This window comes from Phoxinus phoxinus (assembly GCF_949152265.1).
Source record: "Phoxinus phoxinus genome assembly, chromosome: 21".
NCBI classification, from domain to species: Eukaryota; Metazoa; Chordata; class Actinopteri; order Cypriniformes; family Leuciscidae; genus Phoxinus; species Phoxinus phoxinus.
The window spans coordinates 8,234,072-8,257,587 of NC_136896.1; the positions used below are offsets into that span (position 1 = coordinate 8,234,072).

At 39.1% G+C, this 23,516-nt stretch overlaps 3 protein-coding genes and 1 long non-coding RNA gene across 7 annotated transcripts; 2 read left to right on the forward strand and 2 right to left on the reverse strand.

Moving 5' to 3' along the window:
• The first annotated feature begins 30 nt into the window (after positions 1-30).
• Positions 31-6,062, forward strand: LOC306989076 (uncharacterized protein). Its single transcript, XM_079594404.1, has 2 exons — positions 31-99; positions 2,010-6,062. Exon 2 carries the CDS (start codon positions 2,023-2,025, stop codon positions 3,424-3,426), a length of 1,404 nt encoding a protein of 467 aa, XP_079450530.1. The 5' UTR covers positions 31-99; positions 2,010-2,022; the 3' UTR covers positions 3,427-6,062.
• A 1,202-nt stretch (positions 6,063-7,264) lies between these two features.
• LOC306989082 (chymotrypsin-like elastase family member 2A) lies at positions 7,265-10,005 on the forward strand. Its single transcript, XM_079594410.1, has 6 exons — positions 7,265-7,423; positions 7,682-7,791; positions 7,874-7,968; positions 8,103-8,383; positions 8,647-8,810; positions 8,898-10,005. The coding sequence occupies exons 1-6, from the start codon at positions 7,303-7,305 to the stop codon at positions 9,075-9,077; spliced, it is 951 nt and encodes a 316-aa protein (XP_079450536.1). The 5' UTR covers positions 7,265-7,302; the 3' UTR covers positions 9,078-10,005.
• A 204-nt stretch (positions 10,006-10,209) lies between these two features.
• Positions 10,210-16,389, reverse strand: timm23a (translocase of inner mitochondrial membrane 23 homolog a (yeast)). Of its 4 annotated transcripts, none has more exons than XM_079594413.1 (9): positions 16,275-16,389; positions 15,625-15,708; positions 15,288-15,521; positions 15,103-15,161; positions 14,564-14,657; positions 14,399-14,483; positions 13,411-13,469; positions 11,409-11,519; positions 10,210-10,717 (listed from the first exon to the last, which is right to left on the reverse strand). In XM_079594413.1, exons 3-9 carry the CDS (start codon positions 15,391-15,393, stop codon positions 10,605-10,607), a joined length of 627 nt encoding a protein of 208 aa, XP_079450539.1. In that variant the 5' UTR covers positions 15,394-15,521; positions 15,625-15,708; positions 16,275-16,389; the 3' UTR covers positions 10,210-10,604. The 4 variants fall into 4 exon arrangements, with proteins under 4 accessions (XP_079450539.1, XP_079450537.1, XP_079450538.1 ...); XM_079594411.1 differs by lacking the exon at positions 16,275-16,389 and adding an exon at positions 15,870-16,199; XM_079594412.1 differs by lacking the exon at positions 16,275-16,389 and adding an exon at positions 15,797-15,861.
• A 1,205-nt stretch (positions 16,390-17,594) lies between these two features.
• Positions 17,595-19,018, reverse strand: LOC306989085. The gene is made up of 3 exons (XR_013795559.1): positions 18,808-19,018; positions 18,224-18,297; positions 17,595-17,949 (listed from the first exon to the last, which is right to left on the reverse strand). It is a non-coding gene; the product is annotated as an uncharacterized lncRNA (long non-coding RNA).
• Between the last annotated feature and the right edge of the window lie 4,498 nt (positions 19,019-23,516).

A 23,516-nucleotide genomic window follows, 5' to 3' on the forward strand; every position in this document is an offset into this window, starting at 1 on the left:
AGAGCGGAGCGAGAGAGCCCGAGTGGAGGAGAGAAAAGAAGTGAAGGAGGCGGAAGCTGTCTGGATTGAGGGGAAGGAGACGAGAGGAGGAAGTGGGAGGTATGTACATGTGCGTGTGTGTGTGTGTGTGTGGAGGGAGGGAGGGAGGTTGTTGATTTACCTGTGGCCATGAGGGAAACCGTAGCTGTGTCTTTATAAAGCAAGTGCTGCTCAGTGTGAAAGGAATGTTTTTTTTTAAAAGGGGGGGAGTGAAGGTGACAAGGAATAAAAGACAAAGGATGGCACGGGGCCTTGATTGGACCATGTATACTTGCTAGCAAAACCAAAAGGTGAGATCTTTCTTGTTTGCCTTTCTTGTATGGGATGAGAGGTTCATTCAGTGTTTATATTTGCATGTGTGTAAGAGTGTGTCCCAGTCTGAAGCTAGTACGTATGGGTGGAGGTTAGCTTGTGGGTTGAGGTGGAAGAGGAGTGTTAACAGTGAACACCTTGTCTGTTATTTTTAGATGCAGTTGGAAGATAAGTATTTTTGTTTTCCCATGATAACTGAGGAGAGATAACATCCGCCATTATGCTAGAGTCACAGTCATTTGTACAGGTTATTTTCCTGGTCTGCTTTATCGTTGTTATTATTATTTAATACACGCTAATGATCAGTATTAAATAGTGGGAAATAACTGTAATAATAGTATTAAATATGTTTGAAGTATAGAACACTTGTTGCGCGATAGTGCCACCCTACAGATACAAAACAAAAGTGTGCCTACTTTATTATTTTAAGAGTTATCAATTAATATTTGTGGATTTGATTTATGAGCTGGATGCTGAACACTGGCTTTAGCACACATGGCCTTTAGATCTTCTGCTCCCATAGAATCAAACAACTTTTCATGAGAACATATTATCTGAATTATAGACTGTGCACAAATACAAACACAAGGGATCAGAGATTTGTAAGCTTTGTGAATGTTGTGTTCCAATTCTGCAGAAATCTGCTGAGCTTTTTTCAGAGTTCTGCACATGCAGATTCTGTGTGGGCATCCTTGGAAGTTACATTTATATGGTATGATTAAACTATTAGTCACAGATGGCCTAATCATTAAGTATCCACAAAGATAACACAAAGGTTGCAAGTTTATTTCTGAGTTTACTCCTGAAAGTTCTGAAATGCCTTTGATGCACTTAACCTCCGGTTGCTTCAAAGAACATTCCCTGCACTTGGTCTACTGCAAGTTGCTTTAAAACAGTGGCACCTCAATAGCAAGTAACAAATCATTCTGAATTAACGTGTGCCTTGAATAGCATTCACAGATTAGAGTATGAGTGTGATGTATTTTGGATTCAGTAGTATGTTTGTGCTGACAGTAGGGAGTGACAGACCCAAATGTCTGGACTAGTGGCTAAAGTGGCTAAAGTGTGATGTAAACATGAACAGACCTGACACACATTCACTCTGTGCTCTCGAGAGTTCCTAGAAATGAGATATACTCTCACAGTAATGATTTGAGGTCCAATATACCATGAAGCATAGACCGTTTGCAAACCGTTTGCAATATTCAACCCCCTGTCCTTTTTGGACCATGTGGTGTGGAATTGGCCACCTGTGCTGGAGCCCCATGTGGATTAATGTCCTTCTGAGAGAAGCTGGGAAACCCATGTTGTAGCTAATGATCTTAAGACTTAAATTGGGCTTATCCATCTGTAATCTGACCAATTCTCTTGGGAGAGATACCTAGACCTCACTTTGTCCTATTCACGTTAATTTAGTAAGGACAAAAGAAATCGCAGCTTTATACCGTAAAAGTAAAGGTTTAAGGGTCATGCAGATTCATCAGAAATTCAATGGATTGTCTAGTAGACAACTAAAGAGAGGAATAATTTGTGTGCCTCTTCCATTTTAAGAAATGTATAATCATTTAAAGTATATAGTGTAAATAAATAAGTCATCATTAATATTGATTATACTTCTCAAACTTAGTTGTATATCATTGTCTGTCTTTCTTTACCAGTAGATATTTCACTATGGAGGAAGGACAACGACCTACATCTGAGATCTACCTCCCAAGCATCAGCCTTGGATCTGTTGATGCCGAAGCAGTGGAGGACCATGAGCTACCAACCATTTCTTTATCCAAAAGCTCGATAGAAATGGTGAGTGGACCTCCTCAACGAATGGAGCTGGCATGGTATCGTCAGAATTTGCGCAAGAGTGTCAGCAGTTCAGCATGCAGTCAAAGGCCTATCAGTCTGGGTGGACCCGCGGCTGGAGTTCCTGTGAACGTTTGTGACCATGAACAGGGGAGCTTGCACAGTGGCAACAGCACCCCTGAGACTGTAATCTGGCATGGAGGAACTGCAAGATCCTGGAGCTTCATGGAGGACTCCCCCAGAAGGACTCCAACGCAGGATCTATTCCTGGGGCAAAATCAGGTCCATAGTGGTGTGAATTGTGTTCCACACTCGCCATCCACAAATAGAGATTTAAGGATGAAGGGTCTGGTTTGCAGGGAGGGATGTTGTCGATGTTATGGACCTGCAGAGAACCTGACAGGATGCAGCTGTTGCAGAGTGGCTTGCAGAATGAGTTCTTCAGGTTTGAGCAACAGCTTCACACCACAGGGAGTGAATACAGAAGACCATGCTCAGAGCAACTGTGAAGGCCATCATTTAACTGCATGCCATAGATCTACCTGTTCTGGTCACATGATGAACACTTCCTGTTTGAGAAATGCTTGCAGTGTTGTTCCATGCCCTGGACATTTGATATCTCGGCCACCTTGTGCAGGAAACCCCTGTGCAGGACAAAGATCACTTCTTCATTCAGGCTTGCTTGGTTTTCCACCACTTGTGTCATCTGTCAGCGAGACCAGACTTGACAGCCGGAGTACAAGCCATTGCTGTGGATCCGAGTTAAGGGGGCAGAACTCCTCCTGCCTTAGACTAGACCGGACAGGTCAAAATAGTCTTAACAGGACAGTCAAAGATGCCACTACCATGACATCTGATCATGAGATCAGAGATATCGGTGTGCAGACCATGTCTGATTCCCTTGTTTCCCCTCTTTCTCACGTGTTTCCTGAAATTAGTTTGAGAGCGGATTCTACCTCGGATGCACCTTTGACAATAGAGCACATGTGTCATAGGACCCCAGTAAAGGAGGTGGAATGGGATGCTGAGGGTATGACCTGGGAGGTGTATGGTGCAGCTGTGGACCCTGAAGAGCTTGGCCTGGCAATCCAAAAGCATCTGGAAATTCAGATCAAAGAGACTGCAGCCGCTGCAGCTGTGGCTGCTCAAGCGGAGGACTCCACGGACAATACCAGCAGCCTGGCACTGCAGCCCTCGCGACGAAAGAAGAGTGAAGGCATTATAAAAACACTGCGCAGTTCTGCATGTTGCGCTAACCCCAGTACTGTGGCAGACTAAAGCAACTAGTGCAGGGCTAGAGCTTGCCTTATCGGTATGTGGGTGCCTCGGTTAGGCGTAAGGTATAGAAACGATACAACTTTTGCTGCAAGGTGGAAATGGATGGAAAATTGCTAATCTAGCTAAAGCTAATTGTCCTTCAAATAATATATCTAAATATTCCAAAGCCTTGTCTGCTTAGCTATCAAAGCCCCACTATTGGATCAGTAAAGTGGTAATGTTCAGAGAAACACTGAAAGATAATGTTGCATAGAGCTACCATTTAAAGTTTACAGGTAACGGTGTGTTTCCACCTATCTTCACACATGGCCTTGTCCCTGTCTTGACCTTCAATGTATCTTTTGGATGCCTTTTTTTGGCCAAAAATACCAAAATATGATTTTGGTGAGCACTGAGTATTAGCAATTTTTAAACTGTTAATTATAGGCTAAATGTGGCTGTTGTGCAGGTTAATGAGCATCAGCTAGGGCTACGTTAAAGTTAATGGAGCTCTCGGAGACCCTGAAAGGCTTCCTGGAGCAAGATCCGAAGGCTAGTTCTATAGTCTATGATTAAGATGGATTTAGATCTCTTTGTTTTCTGATCTCACAGATTCATGGTGTTAATCCGTTTGTAGTCAAATACAAGCTACAGCTCTCGCTCTCTCTTTTTGTTGTTGTTGTTGTCTTTTGTCTTGATGTAAATGGTGATTGGTAATGTTTTGGCCTGGTGGGTTGGAGTGGGCTTTAGGCCAGAATCAATCCGCAGTGCTAAAAATATGAAAGGTAGGGTAGATAATTACGGAGCGGCTAGCAATAGCAAGCTCGCTCTGAAAGCATAAGATCCCACCCTCTCTTCAGAGCGTCTCCAAAGCCACGACTCATAAACACGCACAGCCAGAGCAGAGTTTACAAAGCGTCACAAGAGACGGCTTTAAATTACCTTGTACCACCTGTATCACCATTACTTGTACCACCTGACTGCAGCAGATTTATAATATCATTGATAGTGTTGCCATAGAAACGCATAAATCAGAGTCTGAGGACGTGAACCACTCTGAGTAGAATGTCACGGGTGGCCATCTCGTAGCTACGGTAGTTATGCTGTGAACACTGCATAAGTTTATTTGTTTTGGTTCAGGAGGAACTGTCAAAAGTGGCTACTGTTTGTTTGTGGCGCACGGTGACTGTGTGTCTACAAGTCTGCATAGCCTTGTGAAACTTGCTGATGATGTGTTGTCTGCGCGAGCAGGTTATGTGGAGATATGGAAATACATATGTGGTTGCGATTTATTTTACAGTATGTGTACTTACAGTGTACTTACTTAAGAAAGTAGTGGGCAATACAAGGCAACTACATGGGTTAAGGTTAGGTTTAGAGGTAAGTTCAGGTAATTAATATAATGTGCATGTGGAACTGGACTGTAAAATGAAGTGCTACCACATACGTTAACAGGTAGGAATGCAATGATTGGACATAAAAAATTTGTTATCGAGACTTCCACATAAATGTTTTTTTTTATATATATATTTAGACCCCTTCTATTATTGATTGCTGTCAGGATGTGAAGAGAGTTTCAACCAGTATAACAAAAAGTGAAAAACATTCCCTATCCTAGCTTTAATGCACATGAGGTTTGTGGGTGTGTAAAGCTAGGTTCTTATCAAAGCTTCCTGTAGCTCAAACAGTAGAGCTTTGGCGCCAAGTGTATGGGTTCGATTCCCAGGGAAAGCAAAAACTGATAAGATTGTAAAATGTGTACCGTGAAATGCAATGTAAGTCGCTTTGGATAAAAGCGTCTGCCAAATGCATAAATGTACATGTAAAACCTACTGATGATTAGTAAATATAGACTCAAGGTCAATGTTCCCACACTTCTAAAGTACACTATGAGCTGAAAATAAGCCCCAGTTCTATGCTCAGGGACAATCTCAATAAATTATCAAATTAAAACATGTACACTTGGAATTTGGTGCCAAAATCTGACCTGAACAACTTCTTTCCGCTATTTTCATGTCACAATTTAATAAATTGTTGTTTTTGTGGTTGTATCCTAATCAGAACCTGTGCAAGGACAAAGATAATTTGACATTTTCACATAATTTTACATGTTCATAAATCATATTTTTTTGTCATGTAATATCATAAAATGTTTTTTTCATTATAATGTTAAAATATTCTAGTTTAATTGCTTAATTTCACATTGAGTAAGAGCTTTACTGTTTTTTATGTACATCATGATCACATGTGCTATATCAAAACTATAGCATATACAGAATCAGTCATGATTTTGTGAAAATTAGGGATTGTAATTAGAGCAATCTCTGTCTGTAATGTTTAGATTATGTTCATTTAAATAGCATGGATGGACCTTATTGTATGTAAGTAAATGTGTATCTAGAATCTCTGACCAAATTAACAGTATGTGCTGCACAAACTGCTTTTGTTTTTCTTTGCCAAAGCAATGTTTTCCTTTTCTCTTTTTTTTGGACCAGAGCATTGTGATTTAACATAATATAGATATTACTGAATCAACCTTACAGTATGATGAAAATAAGCTTACTATAAGCTTTATACAGCAAAAACTACACTAATGTGTTTTAATATTGAGAATAGTGAATGTCTTGAAAAGTATGAGCAACAATAAAACATTTGACAAACAATATCCAGTGTCTTTCATTTTGATTCATTTATTTTGAGATCCCTCGTTGGCTTGCTGGCAATGGGATTTCTCTTTGTTTGTGAAGATCACGGAAAAGAGAGTGACATGAGAACATGTCAGAAGGTCCTGCTAAACTTGGTGAACTGTGTTCCAGTAGATTGCCCTGGACATTTCCATGGCTCTTTCATTGTAACTTTGACCAATTGGATGAGCAGGCACATTCCCTGGTATTGACTGTTCTGTCACTGAGCAGGTGATCCCTTTTTGGAATAAATACAACAGGTGAGCAGGGACACATCCTAAACAAGAATAATAAACCTCCATTCAGCCTGAATATAGTTTCATAGTAATTAACATCTCAGCATCTCCTGTCTTAAAATCTGCACCACCAGAACAAACAACTTTGAAATTCAGTAGGTTTCACAGGCCTTATTGTATCCATTTTGCTTCTTATGCCCTCTGCTGGTAACATGAGAAACATGTTCACATTGCTATCAAATCATGCAAACTATACTGTATAAATCTTCCATCCTTTACTATCTTGAACTCATGGAAGTTTAGCTGAAGCTATAGGCTAAGAATAAGACTAATTGTAAAGTCTATTATGTAAATTAAGTGGTGGTTTAAGGTCCAGCTGAAAAGGGATGTCCATCCGCAAAGTTCAGGCTATAAGCAATCACCATTGTGCCCTTGAGCAAGGCTTGCTCCAAGGGGATTGTTTCTGTAATGAGTGGACTCACTTTGGATAAACGAGTGCCTGCTAAGAACAGGTTCTGCTAATATTTAATGAAATGAATATATAAATGACACATGGATCAGTCATGATCTTGTAAATTATTTGTCAGGGGTTTACCAAGGTAAAACTTGAATCCTGCAAGGTTTTGGAAGGCAGCAGAAGGTCATGTGAAGGCCAGCTCTTCTGCCCATCCAAACAGCTATTAGCATGGCGTGACTGTAAGGAGGCTACTGGCAATCTATTCTGGGAGAGTTGTTTTGCACAGTGGCAAGGGACGGGCTGTAGCTGAAAGTGCTGATGGGACTCCCATGATCCCATGGGGCCAACGTGTTCTGAAAACCCCCAGCTACCCCACCAGAACAATCCAGGATTGGGAGGGGTATTGTGAAAGTGCTTTGTCCCAATGACAGGGGTGGGGAGCGCACAAAGAATGGCCTCTGCACTAGGCATGGTATAAATGGGTAATCACCAGAGCGCAACACACAGTTTACTGTAAATCATGGAAGTAAGGAGCCCATTTTTTCCACTGTTGCTAATGCTGCTGGGTCTGGTGCTGGACAGAGCCTCCACCCATGCATTCAACCCTAGTCGCCTTCAACAGCACAAAGTCCTCCACCTTGGTGAGAAATGAAATGAACGCTAACCACTGACATCTTTCAAGTGCATTTCAAGTGCAGCTATCTTGAGAAGAAGAAAAAAACTGAATTTACACTTATTTCTATGTCTTTCTCAAAGATCCAAATATGGATTTCCTTTCCTTCTTTCCTCTCCTGGTACAACACCTTTCATTTGCTTCCACATAAATCCTGTGTACCTTGTGTATTCTTGTCTACATGGTACTTTAACTGACATTGACTTAAGTGTTGTTCTGTCCTTAGACTGGCCGACGGACTGTGGCCTGCCTCATTTCAAACCAAACACAGTGGAGCGTATCGTGTCGGGCAATGAAGCGAGACCCCATTCCTGGCCGTGGCAGGTCTCACTGCAGGTAAATTATACTTGAAATGACACCGCATTACTCAAGGTGTAACAAAAGAGGAAGTCACTGATGCCTGTGTCTATTTTAATAGGTTCGTCCCAGAGGCAGTAAACATTATGTTCATGTGTGTGGAGGGACTCTGATCCATAAGAACTGGGTTCTTACTGCTGCTCACTGCTTCCAGAAGTAAGGCAAAGCATAAGTTTATCACCAGTAGGGTAGACCTAAGAGCGCTGCTCTGCTGGGCAACTTTTCCTTCGATGTCCAACCTTCGATGTCAAAATCAACCAACCACTTTTTGTATCCCTCTTGTTGACCAGGGGAAAAGCAGAGGATGCTAGTAGCTGGCGTATCGTTGTGGGTAAGCATCAACTGAAAAGATCAGAGTCCGCTGAGCGCACTTTCCCAGTGAAGAGGATCTACAGGCATGAGCACTTCCGTTATCCAGCCCACAGTGAGCTAGACTATGACATCGCATTGGTTAAAGCTGGCACGGACATCCCGACCACTAACTTCATCCGCTATGCCTGCCTGCCGCGCAAGCAGATCAACCTTAAACCAGGGCACTACTGCTGGGTGACCGGCTGGGGGGACACACGAGGTAAAATCATAAGCCTTTTGTGCTAAGAAAGTTCGGTCTTGAAATATGATGGCTTGTTTATCTATGGTATCATTGGCTCATAGATAAAGTATAATGAGTGTAGAGTAACACCGTCACTCACAGCAGTTTCTACCTTAGAAACTGGTTAATTTTATATCCCTGAGGTGAAAACAAAGAGCACTTTAATGTTTTGTTGATATCATTGAATTTACAAAGGGAGGTGATCCACTTATCCAGAATATTGGTTTGGTATCTCCTCTTAGGTGGGAAAGAAAACGTGTCACTTGCTGAGGCACTGAATCAAGCTCGCCTCCCAGTCATTGACTACAAGACCTGCCGGCAGAAGAAGTTCTGGGGTGACCGTGTGCGAGACTCCATGATTTGCGCTGGGTTCCGTGATACAGAGGGGACCCCAGCTGCATGCCAGGTGAGAAAACTATTTAATGGGGAAATGTATCTTGGTGCCCCATCTTCAACTCTATTCATACCTTCTCTGTGGCTTTTCTTCCTAAAGGGTGACTCTGGTGGCCCTCTGCTGTGCCAGGTGGGGCGTGACCGCTGGGAGGTCCACGGCATTGTAAGCTTCGGTCCTATTGGATGCACGGTGGAGAACAAGCCCAGCGTCTTCACTCGCACCGCAGCCTACATCCCATGGATAGAGGCTACACGCATCAGGGACTTCTTCTTGCACTGAATTCCCACCTCCAAGAATTATTTGCCCACATTTGTAGGTACAAGAAGAGTTGTGAAAGCAACTGATTAAGTGCCATGTCCCGGTCTGGGTCTGGCCCATGGACCTGCTTATCCATTTGTGGTCCGTGCACTGAGAGCTGGTGTACATCATTGCAACCACCAGCCACCAAGTTAGGGTAGTTTGCACTGGTTTGTGGGTCGTTTCACCGCTATGCATGTGAGATTCTCCTGGGCTTTGCTATAGTACATCAACTGCAAAGTTTTAACTGCTTTCAGCTAAATCACATTGGTCTCCACACTGTGTTCAGCAAGCCAAGCTACATTTTCTGTAAAACAAGTCTGGCTATTCTACATTACACTCATCAGTTCAGTTGGCCTTGTTTTTTTCTGTAAGGAATGGCATGTACATTTGCCCTCTCTTGGGTAGTCCGGTATTCAGTCCCTAAAGGTGCTTTGACGGTCAACGTCAAGTAGTAATAAGAACATTTCACCTGTTGATGGAGACAGTCTATCTTTGATACTCCAGTGCTTTTCACCGAACAGGCTAGGTCATTTCCACAGGACGGATATTTATATTTTACACTAAGATGCTACAAGGAGTTCATACATTTCTTTATACGGTAATCATTATTCTGAGAAGGAGCTTTAATTATTGCATCATGCATATATCGCTCAATTATTCAAACTAAAGGGAGAGTGAGTTAGTGGTACAATACTACTAGGATAATAGGATGATTTCGAGAAATAATACTGAAAGGAATTTTTAAAATGCTTTAGCTCGTAAAAATGTGTGAATGAATACTGTAGCATAAGGTCGTAATGAAGGACATTCATTCTGTCATATTATAATTATCATTCCTCTGTACTCTACACATTGACTGTAGAAATAAAAGGTTGACCTGCTTACAAATAAACCATTTGGAAAACAAGACCCCTATCAATTCATTTCTATGCAGTCAGTACATTTAAAACATTTTTGTACATTAAAAAGAACATGTACTAAATGTTGTTTATATATTTAGAGCTATGTGACTACAGTACTCCCAGTATGAAAGACTGACCATTCATGCATCCATTGTATTATACAACTTAGAAATTTAAATCCCCCTAAAATACAAATAATGAACCTCAAGGAGTGGAAACTAGCATTTTATTTTAGATGGTTGCAGAGAGGAAGCGGACAGTTTAATCAGCACTGATAATGTGCATCAATCCACAATGAGAACAGATTAAACCACATATTAAAGGATACAGAGTTAATTTGTGCAATTTACACCAACAAAGACATGTACTTGAACAACTGTACGACTGAGATGTCACCAGCAAACTCAGTGCTACATAGTCCACACAGCTGGAGGCGGTCTGGCTCTTCCATTTAAATATTACACCTACTGTAACTCTGAAGAAATCTGTGCACATGTGGTGGTCCATGGATTTCTTTTAAAAAGAAATTTGAAGCATCTCCAAAAGGGGGTGAAAAGACTAAGAAGGGCTCAGAGTCAAAATAAGTCCATGGTTTGAGTCATTCTCAGTAATGCGAAGGCGATGTCCCCTTAAGGTGACCCCAGTTGTTGTAAAGAGCATACAGCCCTGACATGGCTAAACCAACGAGACCTCCTCTGGTAGCTCCTTTGAGTCCACCTGAACACAATAAATATACAGTATGTAATAAATTATTATTACAAATATTACGTTCAATAGATTAAAGAGTTAGTTCACCCGAAAATGAAAATTCTGTCAGTAATTACTCGCCCTCATGTTGTTACAAGACTTTCGTTCATCTTCGGAACACAAATTAAGATATGTTTGATGAAATCTGAGAGCTGAAATTGGTAACGCACTTTTACGTTTTCTCGTTGGTTTCTCACGATTTGGACATCAAGGAAATGCACACTTAAGAACCATTTTAAACACTACATCGAGACCCATCTGTGTCATCTGCTCAGTTCTCGCGCATGTGACGTGGTGCTCTCGTGAACTCACGTCAGAGGCCCACATGCAGAAAATGAATAGTTGAATAAAGTCGTTATTTTATTCTCGTCGCTTGATAGACTTAAGGTTGAGCCACTTGGACTATTTTAACAATGTTTTTACTAACTTTTCTGGGCCGGCAGATGCAATTACCTAGCAGCCTATGAAGGAGTGAGACAGCTCTCAGATTTATTCAAAAATATCTTCATTTGTGTTCCGAAGATGAACGAAAGTCTTACAGGGTTGGAACAACATGAGGGGGGGTAATTACAGACAGAATTTTATTTTTTGGGTGAACTAACCCTTTAAATATGTGATTGCCACAATATTGAGCACTGAAGTCAATGTGGCTTTTCCTCACCTGTGGATTTAAAAAGCATCCCAGTTAACGTTCCAGCTGCCACTGTGTTGATGTCATCCTCTGCACCTCTGGCCTTCTCAAAGGCCACACCAAACACACTATACAAAAGAGCTGTAGAGAAACAAAACAAAATACGTTTTCATATAGCTATACGTTTTTACTGATCGGATAGCTATATGATGGTAAAACCGTTCTATTTACACCTGGCCACATAAATTTCCCTTCGCAAGACGAATATAAAGCCGATCATCAATTCAGTTCACATCAACGAAAGCAACACATGTGATCATTTTATTTATCATGAGCTAATTTCAAGATCAAATACCACAATAGGAGAAAGAACACCATCAGCACTGGTAAGATCATTTAGTGTCTAGGGGTGTAACAATATATTGCAATACAAAAATGCAACACTATGTATCGTGGATACTGGATAGTCACAATATTTTGTCAAGTTTTCAGAGTTTTAGTGTCAGTACTAGAGGTCGACCGATAGTGGATTTTACCGATAACGATAGCTAGGTTGGGCCATACTTGCCGATAACCGATTAATGAACCGATAGTTTTTAAAATTGATACTGGATAAAAACAAACATAACACTCCAAGTAAAACAGTGCTGAACTTTATTATAAAAATAAAAAAAACTGTATTGAACCATGAAAACATGCTAAATGAAATAAATATATAAATGTGAATAAATATTTAAGTCAATAAAAGACATTCATTCAAACTGAAACAAAAAGTAATACTCTAAATAACAAATAAAACCAGTTACATTCAAAATGTAACTATTTAACTGTTCTTTTCAAGCCAACTTAATTAATAAAAAAGTAACAAAATTTGTATTGAAGTGAAGATGAAAAAAAATAATAACCGAAATCGAATATGCTTTTCTGATTCGTTTATGTTTCTGTCGGCTGTATGAACATATCAGTTTGCTTACGTCTCTAGCTTTACATATGCAACTTCTCTGCATATTTAATGCATAAAAGTGACCAGCTGGATATGAACTAATGCAAATAGAGGTAACAATTGTGACATTAAACATTCGGGTCGGACTTACGTTTATGTTTGTCAGTGTTTTAACCGCTTGAGGTACTACTAATGTTACTAGCGTCCTCTCAGCCTCGAAGGCAAACAAACATACTGGTGTGCTGTTCTTTCTCTACTAATGCAGCATTTAATCAACAAATTAATCACTTTATAATGATATGACAAAATGTACTGTATACATACATTTGAGCTGTCGGTGCTTTAAACGCACATCTGATGTCAGCGCTCTCCACGCAGCATGTGCTCTCAGTGTAGCACGCAGCATCACGTGTCGAAATAAACAACACGAGGCTCCAGCGATAGTTTTTATTACACCTCTAGAGGCCGCTCTTGTACTGCATCATGCCAGCAGACCCTTCTCAGCTCTGACACTGTGTAATGAATGACAGTGTGCGCTTCTCAGCCGCTCCAGCAATGGACGCAATGAACCAGGAAAAACTATCGGTATATATTTTTTGCCGATAACGATAGTTCCACCAGTCAACTATCGGTGCCGATTAATCGGCAAAACCGATGAATCGGTCGACCTCTAGTCAGTACTACATTAAACTACTATATAATGTTGAATATAATAATGTATAATAATGCACCAATGGGGGAATATTTGTGGGTCCTGATCATGCCAAATGTGCTCTCAGGCAATCATTTATTTTTTTACATTTTGAGAGGAGTAAAATTGATATTTGTGGTTTCAACAACCAGATGAATTTACACTTGTCCGGTTTAATTTGGAATGCCCTCCTGAAGTGGTTTGAGTGATCGGATTTAAATCCATCTCAAAATCGTTTCAGAGGGCATTTACACCTGGTCTTTTCCCGATCGGATAGCTATCCAATCAGAAAACAAAAACACATGAAGTGACCATGTGTAAAAAGGCCCTTTAACTAATGCCAAAACAGGTTGTGATGTTATTTTACACAAGATGTTTGAATTCAATGCATTTCTTACCCACAGATCCTAGTGTGTTGGCCCATGATGCCCCTTGTCGTGTGACCATGTTCAAAATCCTGAAAAAAAAATCACAATGAATGTCAATTTTACAATAGAATTATATGGGTAATGAAACAATGGATAAACCGTTTTAGTGAATGTTGAATAACTTTTTTTTTTTTTTCAGAAACACCAAAACTGAAAATTAAGTTTTCATTAAACCAAAAATAAAGTTTTGATAATTCAATTTGGGTAATCGGACTTACAGGTGAAACTCGAAAAATTTTAATATCATGCAAAAGTTAATTTATTTCAGCAATTCAACTTAAAAGGTGAAACTAATATATTATAGACTCATTACATGCAAAGTGAGATATTTCAAGCCTTTATTTGTTATAATTTTGATGATTATGGCTTACAGCTTATGAAAACCCCAAAACTCAGAAAATGTGAATATTACATGAAATCAATTTAAAAAAAGGATTTTAAATACAGAAATGTCGGCCCTCTGAAAAGTATAATCATGCATATGTATGTACTCAGTACTTGATTTGGGCCCCTTTTGCATGAATTACTGCTTCAATGCAGCGAACTAAATAAACTTTTGCACGAATCACGATATTCTAATTTTTCGAGTTTCACCTGTAATATACTGTTCAAGGTGTCATGTTTACAGATGATAAAGAGTCATAGTAAAGTTTTTCATCAATTGTTGCTTAACATGTGTGAACAAAACAGAGACTGACAGTCAAAACACTAACTAACAAAAAGCACTATGATTTCAGCCCTCCAAAACTATTTTGCCCTAAATCTTTTTTTTGCGGTTTCGGCATGTTCACAAATTTGTAAACATCCTAGCTTTCATAATTAAGCAGCATCATCATATCAGCATTATTAAAACCATTGACCAGTCTGCTCCGTGGATATTCAAAAAGATCCAAACTGAATTTGTGCAGTAACTTTCATAATTTCCGATCAAAGTATTTACAAAAGAACAAACACTTACTGTACGTTTCTGGGTTTGGACCATGACATGTCTCTAGTTTCCATAAGGCCCATACGAAGACCATTAAGTGTCCCAAAAGCAGCGCCTTCAAAGTAATGAGCAAAAGTTAAAAAGAGTGCAGATTTATGACATGGTAAGATTGATCAGAGACAGGACAGGCCTCACCTGTTATACAGCATCCCCCGATGGTGAAGAAGGCCAGCTCAAAGCGGCCACGTGTTTTATTTGCCCCAGTTGGCAAGATGAACTCATCTGTGTCCTAAAAGAGCAAGAAAGAACCATGAAAGCATCTTAATTGTAATGTTTAGTGTATTACTATAATTCCAAAATCATAAACAAGGGAACACAATACAACCACACTAGTAGGGCATGGGTCAACTTATGAAGGCAGATTTTAATTGTAGTTTTAACTTTCTTTCTCAGGGAATCACGTTAGGTCTTACAATAATTATATGCAATTTATCAATCAACTCCTGTTGGCCAAAACAATGTTCTGATCGTTTTGTCCATTGCTGTTTAATGAATTGGCTTTGGTTGAATAACTGATTTTCTTTTTTACCATTAAACAACCTACAAAGACAAGTTTCCAATTTGACCCGTTAATTCAGTAGATTAAAACTCTTAACATGAGCTAGACACATAATTTCTACCACGCAAACCTTTAAATAGACCTGAAATGTAGCTGTGGTCTCATAGAAACTCACCTGTACAAGGTAACGAGGGTCAACATTGAGGTACGGCGAGAGAGGGCTCATACCAGTCACTGAAAATGACAGATAACAAATGTATACATTATCATAAATATATAGATTCTCGTAGCAACTCACTTGGCCTTAAAGTGAATCTGACTGTTAAAAAGAGTAGCTTAGACACTTATCACGTAACTTACATGGTACTCCTGCGAGCTCAGTATTTGAATACTCAGGGGTTCCTCCACCGAAAAGACTCCCGAGTCCCCCTTTAAATCCTCCTGATTCCTGCGTGTTATTATCCATTTCTTTAGAGATGACAGAGAAAACTGTCTCGATGATCCTGCTTCTTCCTTACCGACCCGGTAAAACTGATGAACGCTAGGGACACTAAACGATTTTCTTTACCGACAGGGTTGTGTGTTGTATATCATCTGTTGAAAATCCCACATAGATGTCACTGTGCAAAATTGTTGTCAAGTGTTGTTTAAATTAAAGAGGTTTCAGTGTCTGGCAGTGAATATCTGCATCTCTGACCTCCACATGCTGCCCTGCCGTAAAGTGTAAGGACACTGCTGACGTAACACTGCCGTAAAATTACTCGTGTGATCGCTCCATAGACTGTAATACAAGCTCGAAGATTTCAACAAAACAGTAATATATGTAGGTATAACATTACAATTAAATACATATTAGTTTGCTAAAGTACCGTATGCAATAAACATGGAAAGTATGCGATATTTGTGTTTAAGAGACTCTAAAAGACCTGTCAGTGAACTTACCATAGAGGAATTTACATATTTACCAGTTGATTGCACGACATTTTGCGACATTTTGTTTTGTTGCGCAAGAGTGATTTTTGTTTTTCGTTTCAGAACAAGTAAGATTCTACAATTAAAAACAAACTGAAGCAACATTCATGACAATGAAAAAAAAAAGTTTTTTTTAAAAAGGTTAAATAAATAAAAATAGTTAGGGAAGAAAAATGAAAGTAAGACATGAAGCTGTCAGAATGATGTTTCAACCCATGTTTGGGTCAAATATGGACGAACCCAACCGTTGGGTTTAAACATTTAGGCCTGGTTTCACAGATTGTGCTTAGATTAAGCCATGATTAGCCCTTAGTTTGATAAGGGCATTTAATAGTTTTATAAACGTGCCTTAGAAAGAAAAGAAAAAAAACTTACTGTTGTGCTGCTTGTGCATCTTGAGAAAACAATGGCACTGACATAGCCTACGCCTATAAGATATATCAGAGCAAGTTGCTTTCAGTTAAAACCGCTCAAACATACATTTTAGTCTGGGACTAGCTTAAGCATTGTCTGTGACACCAGGGATCAATTTAAAATTTTAAACCAGGTTGGGTTTTTCCATATTTGACCCAAATATGGGTTGATCATTTTTTATCATCATTTTTTAGTGTAGTATATATATTTTTTTTGTATCAGAGATTAACGTTAAAATGATTTTTTTTTTATCAGCCATGAAAACAACAGAAGAACAACAACTTAAAACTTGAAACTGTAATTATATTAAATTCTACAATGGCATTACATTACATTATATGGCTATTTAATAACTTATACTAATAAATTAATAATAAATAAATAAAAATGCATTCTACTTGAGTGCTATGATATCCTGTTCATTATTTACAGCTAATTTTGTGTTTGATGTTGATTTTATGGGTAACAGCCATAATTGTTCAGATTGATAGTTTATTTTGTTTTTAATTATTACTTTAAAAATATTTGACAGACATAAATAGAGTGTGGCTGCGTTCCAAACCGCATACTCAATGAGTAGGTACTTAATTTCAATAAGTACTTACTTAACGAGCGCTAAAAGAGTAGGTACTTTATAGCCAAATCTCGTTAAGTATGAATGCGAACCGGACATCTGCCATGTTGACGTTATCATGTGACCTACGACGCGTTATCACAAGTGCAACAACTTAAAAGATTTGAACGACACGTTTAATTCATCTATCTGTAAATATCTTGATATTGATTAAACTTGCTCATTTTATGGTCTTTTTAAAGAAACTGCTGCCCATTTATTTTGAGAATACATTTAGGGTTGATTTAAGTTCTTATATTTAACCCTACTTATGTGACCCACCGTTTTATCCTTAACGATATTATTTATTTTTATTACGAAATCCCAAAATTGTCATCTCTTGAATATGTTGTTAATTTCTTTATTTTATATCCAAACATTTTCATCCACAAGCAAAAGTGGCTTACCGTGACAAATACTGACCGATACTTAATTATATTACTTTTTACTGAAAAAAATCAATAAAACAAACAAAATGTAATGTATGTCATATGACATAGCTATGCATGAATACACTCTAGATGTGTATATTGTGAACATATCTACATTTTCATTCAAACAATTAATTAAATAATGATATTTTATTTACTGACAACAATGATAAATATTAATAAAGGAGTAAATTAATGAATGAAAGTCACCATCACATAATAAACAAATGCAAGTCAACACATGAAACAAAGCTTTATTCAAACTACAATCATGTATATAGGCTAGGCACTGAACCACATCTACTGCCATCTCAACACAGCGGTTCCCCTTCTGCGGCTTTATTCTGATGAATCAGCGGACCGCCGGAGGTGAGTCGTGCCGGAGGTTGTTGCGTGATGTGTTGTGCTTCACAATCTGAGGCAATAAGGGCCGGTGGAGAGATGGAGGGTCTCATAAGGGCCGGTGGAGTGATGGAGGGTCTCATAAGGGCCGGTGGAGTGATGGAGGGTCTCGTCCATGGCACGATCTCCAGGATTCAGCTCTGTGCTCCTCATCCTCAGTGCTCACACCAGTCTGCTGACATTTCAGATCCTACAAAAATGCACAAACATAACACAAAAGCAGTAGTTTTAACAGCACAATGTCATTTGATTTCAGTATTATTTAGCAGACAAGAACGCTTTTTTTCCACAAATGCCGCCATCATCTTTCCTTGCAGGTCCTGCTCCACCACAACAGCTGTGCAGTAAATGCACAGAAATCAAGAATCAGAAAGGTGCTGTAATAACTCTGTTTGAAATTACAATAATTAAAATAAACTACAACTTAATATTTAAATTATTATTAATTTCTGTAGTATACTCACTCAAAGCCTTTGATGACAGCTTCAGCTTCATGAGCCTCTCTCCACCGGATAAACACACATCTGTTCATCTGTCCCTGCAACATCCAGACAAGACTCCCATAACCTCTGTGATTTATGAGCTCAACACTACATTTACATGTTTAGGTTGTTTTAACTTTTTATCCAACATACATGTTCCTCAATTTATCAACAGTACTAATGGACAAATAAAATAGAGTTTAGTTACTTTATAGATATGTTCTACATAATTGCACACATATCACTCAGATGTATATTTCATGTTGTGATGTGCTCTTCTGCAATACTTATAAAAGATGTTCCTGTCAGATGTAAATAGACGTTTAAAATAAGCGTCTTTAAGATGTTTATGGTTTATGTAAATCCACGTTAGAGACGTAACTTACGTGTCCTTACTGGAGCTCCTGTCAGCTAGAGCTAACGTTATACATAATAAAACGTGTTTTTACAGCCAAATCACAATCATACTATACTATCTAACTCCTTTACACCTTCAATAGTTAAAACGTTTACTCTATAGTAGTTTAACACATGCAATTTTAACACAAGGAACCGTGTTTACTCACATTTGAAACCCCGCGCGTCGCTGATCTCCGTGATGTTTGATAATGACGTATCCCCTCGCGTGGCCTCCTGGGATAGAAGAGTATCCACCAGTTGAGCACTCAAAAATCTGGCTGGAAGCAGTAAGCCATCCGGGAACTTCTCGCCTACTCTTTTATGAATACTGATGTTTCGAACGTACTGCTTCCTTCACGTACTGTTTTCGCCTACTATATAGTAGGAAAGTAGGCATATTGGAACGCACTTAAGTCCGAATCTCGCGATAATTAGTACGTCACCCAGGTAATTCTCGCCTACTCTTTTGGATTCATACATACTTTTTCGCTCGCCTACTCTTTTTCCCATACTAAATAGTAGGGAAGTATGCGGTTTGGAATGCAGCCTGTGTGTTTGATATGGTTGGAGAAAAATCTCTGAAACCAGTGATGATGCTTTCCCACTAGATGGCAGACAAGGACAAATTTCAAAAGCCTGATGGAGTTACATCAACTTTTTCTTCTTCTTCAACAGTAGGATAGTTTTTTTCTTCTTCCTTTCAGTTGATTTGTTAGTTTGTGTGGGGGAAAAGATCTACCTCACACCGAATCATGTGCCACAATAAAGCATGTCCCGCAATGCATGCTTGAAAGCACAAATGGTTGTTTAGCACCATAAAGGTTGTCTTCTGATCCTCCTGGCCTGATGAGATTTAAGAGGAATTCGCCGAGTGGGAGGATGCTGAAGCAGAATTCTATCACCATTGCTAATTTTTTTCCTGTCTCTTTCTTTTCCACCCCTTGAGGTGGAGCAATAACGTTTGCCATTGTTGTCATTCTGTGAGCTCAGACTTCCTGGCATCCACACTAAATTACCCAGGGCTTTCTGTGGGAGCAGAAATGGCTCACTGTTCCCCAACAAAAAGACCATTCACAGTCAGTGGAAGGCCTCCTATAGACAGCCCACAGTGCTGAAGAGAACCAGAGGCAGTCGAATAGAGACAGGCACCCCGAGGAACTGGCCGCACTGGGATATGACAGTGATGTCATAATGAATGCATCTCACAGATTATCTTTTTATCACGCTTGTGTTTTATCATCACACTTTGTTGTCGGCCTCTTATATTGAGACTTTTTTTGTGCCTAAACTCAAACACAACAAATGTTGAGTAGCCTACACACACAAAAAACTCCACAAGGACCCCAAAGGGGGTGTGTTTCCATGGAGACATGAAAGCTGCGCAGCAGAGCCTCTGTTCCTTAAACTAGTTTTGAGGAGATGAGAGGGGAGGATAAGAGGGGGTGGGGGTTCAAAGGGGTCCTCTGAAACCTTTCAGATGAAGACATAAAAGCTATCACACTTTTTTTCCCCATAAAGAGTAAATAAGCATGGCACATACTGTTGCTGTCGGAGAATGAGATTCATAAAACACATTTAGTTTGTTTAGAATTTCCATTAGCCATTATTACTCAGTCATCAGTGTCACATGATCTTTCAGAAATCGTTCTAGTATGCTGATTTGCTCAATTATTATTGGTACTCAATTGTTAATAATGGTTCTTATTATTATCAATGTTGAAAACCGTTTTTGCTGCTTAATATTTTTGTGGAAACCATGATACATTTGTGATTAATAGAAAGTTTAATGAACAAAATTTTTGTGAAATCGAAATCTTTTGTAACATTATAAATGTAATATAAATTTGCTGAGTAAAAGTATTCATTTCTTTTTTTTTTTAAGTATACTTAACCTAAACTTCTAAATATCACAGTTTCCACAATTTTATATTTTATTTATACTCTGGGATTGTTCGCGAGTTGGTGGATTATTTTTTTTTTTTTCAATGAAATAATATTTTGTATTTTATATTTTTAGGGGATTTTATGATAATGAGCTTTCAGTCAAATTTTGTTTGGCCGCAGTACCAAACGCTTCCACTAGATGAAATTTGTCTCCCATTCATTTCCAATGCAGTCATAAGTGTGATTATTTTTTTCAGGACCATTTAACCTTTTTGAATCATGTCCATGACATTTTTGTGTGTGAACAAAGTGCCAACACCTTTACCAAGTAAAAAATAAAGATCTAAACGTAAACATTTTTTTTAAGTTTGATCAAATAACTGCAGAGACTTCTTTTTAAAACAAATTTTTTTTCAAACTTTATATGTAAACATATTAAGTATAATGTGTTATGTTATGTATACTGTACAGGGTGGGGTTCGGAACGAACAACTCAAAGAGTTAAAACAGAATCACCTTTTTTAAAGTCTCTGGAAACATGGAATCCCCCCAAACTCAACAGTTCCTCCTTAATGTGGATTTGTTTCGTTAAAGCCCAGCTGACACTCGCAATAGATTTACATCAGCCGTATAATATCCCAGATACAAATTAAAATCCAAGAGCCATAGTTGTCCCTTGGCATGGCTCTTGTCATTTCAAGCTCCCCGTTATTCTCTGGCAGTGCTTTAGGACTTTGGCTTGGCTGCGAATGTTCTCCACTGTGGCCTGCCAAGTTCTGCTGTCCTCTCCCACCAGTCTGGACAACGTCCAGCGTTGTGGAGCCAGTGTGGGGGGCCAGGACTGAGCCAGACCCCAAGCCCCATCCCATGAGAGCAGACAGGAAGGGTGGGGGGGGGGGACCCCACAGAACGAGAGGAAGTGGAACGGGGACACCAATAGAAGACAGAGAAGCAACCTACAAGTTCAAACACACCATGTGTGTGTCTACAGTACAAGTAAACTCAATTCCTGTACATCTTTTCTTGGAAAACCCATTGGATGGAAGTGAAGTGTAGCTGCGCCCTACTGTGCGACTCCGCTGTGGCGTAACATCTGTTGTGTCATCCTGTTTAATTTGCTGCGTCCTTTATATGCACCCCACCATCACCACCTCTGATATTTCTCAGATCTTTAGCTATGAATAGAAACAATTACACAAGCTAGGTAAACAGCGATGACTTCCTCTCTTACATAAACACTGATGGAAGTGTCTGTGGAAAAGGATCTTTAATAGAGCAGAAGGAAGTGTTCCTTGAGATTTGTTCTGGGTGAGCCCGTTGGGAGGACATTCCCCACCCTCTCCATATCCTCATGCTGGACATGTCTTTGTGGTCGTCATTGTTTAAGATCAAGTGCAGTTTGTTTCCTAGAAAACCTACACATATGCTGACACCCCCCTTGGTTCAACCAAACTGAGGGAAACTGATGAAATCCTGATCCTTCAAGCGATGCAAGACATCATTCAAAGCTAAATGGGAGGGATGTGAGTCGAAAGCTGATAAACAATGACAAAATGAATAATAATAAAAAGAACATGATATTTATGAAACATTATTGAAGTTAATTTTTGAGTGGTGTGAGACTAAATTAATCTGTCCATTACAATATTCAAAGGTCACATAATGACCTTATAAATTATTAAATCTATTACAACTAAACTATTAAAACTGAATGTCAATGTGTACATTCATTAATAATGAATCCAGAGGTTTTAAGAACTATTTCAATAAAAACAATAGGTATTTGTTACACCTTGACTGTTTTAATTAATTAAGTTAAGTTGTTTTAATTAATATATTAATAAAAAATTATGAATTTATATAATTTTAAGTAATTCTGCAGCCCCCTTGGAAGTTTGCTGAGAACCAGCAGGAAGTTTGCTGAGAAAGGTTGCAAAGGTTTTAATTTTTTTCAATGCTGGTATACACCACATCAATCATACTCAGTTCAGCATTAAACAGCATAAAATATTTTAATATTTAATGTTACGCTTCTTCATATAGGCTACCTGCAGTTTTAAGAGTGCACATCTTGACAATGCCCCCTGTTGCCTAATTTTGTTTATAAACGCTAATAAAATTAACAAAATTTTCAACCACACCAGCTTCTTTAGCGGAAACCAGGCTAAAAACTACATATATAATCTTGGTAAATGTGCAACTAAGGTAGGACTTTTCTTTTTTTTGAACAACCAATAAAACGTTGTTCAGTACCTGACAGATATTACGAAGGAGAGTGGACGTTTTAGGGAGGGTGTGTGGTTGAAGCTATATCCAAATGGAAATCACACCTACTGAAAGCATGGACTGAAAGCCTTTCTTTACAGCCGCCATATTGAGTTGCATTGCGACATCCCTATTCATTTTATCTACAAAGAATCTGTCGCCTCTTCCTTAAACCGACTGTGGGTTTGGCCGGCCATCGGCGTCCAATAAGATCGGTAGATTGACAAGGAAGGAAGGAAGGAAGGAAGGAGGGAAGTAAAGGGTTCTATTTTCGTTTGGTAAGTTGGGACAGAGAGTCCTGAGTTTGTTTGTGGGCATAACGGTTGTAAAGGTCATCACAGCCTCTGAGGGGGAAGTCAGAGTGCGAGTCTCTATAGCCTACAGGAACTTACCCAGTTCATCTTTCCTCTTTGGCCCTCAGCAAAACTGTTATTCATTCCACTCATCTGCTGCATTACGCTCCATTACTTTAGTATATGTGTTTTGATAAGGTAAGCAGCGCTGTAAAGTTAAGGAGGTAGGAGGGGGCATCAGACAATGAACAAGACAAGAAATTGAAGTTTTAATTGCAGGTTAGATATGGAGCGAGGATGAGAGGGAAAAGAGGGAATGATTACCTAACATAGCAGCTAGTAATTTAAGAAAGGCAGGAACCATTAACACAACGTGTGGCGTTTAATGAACAGTTTGCCTTCAGTGGGAGCGAATTAACCGCACTCTCCTTTTC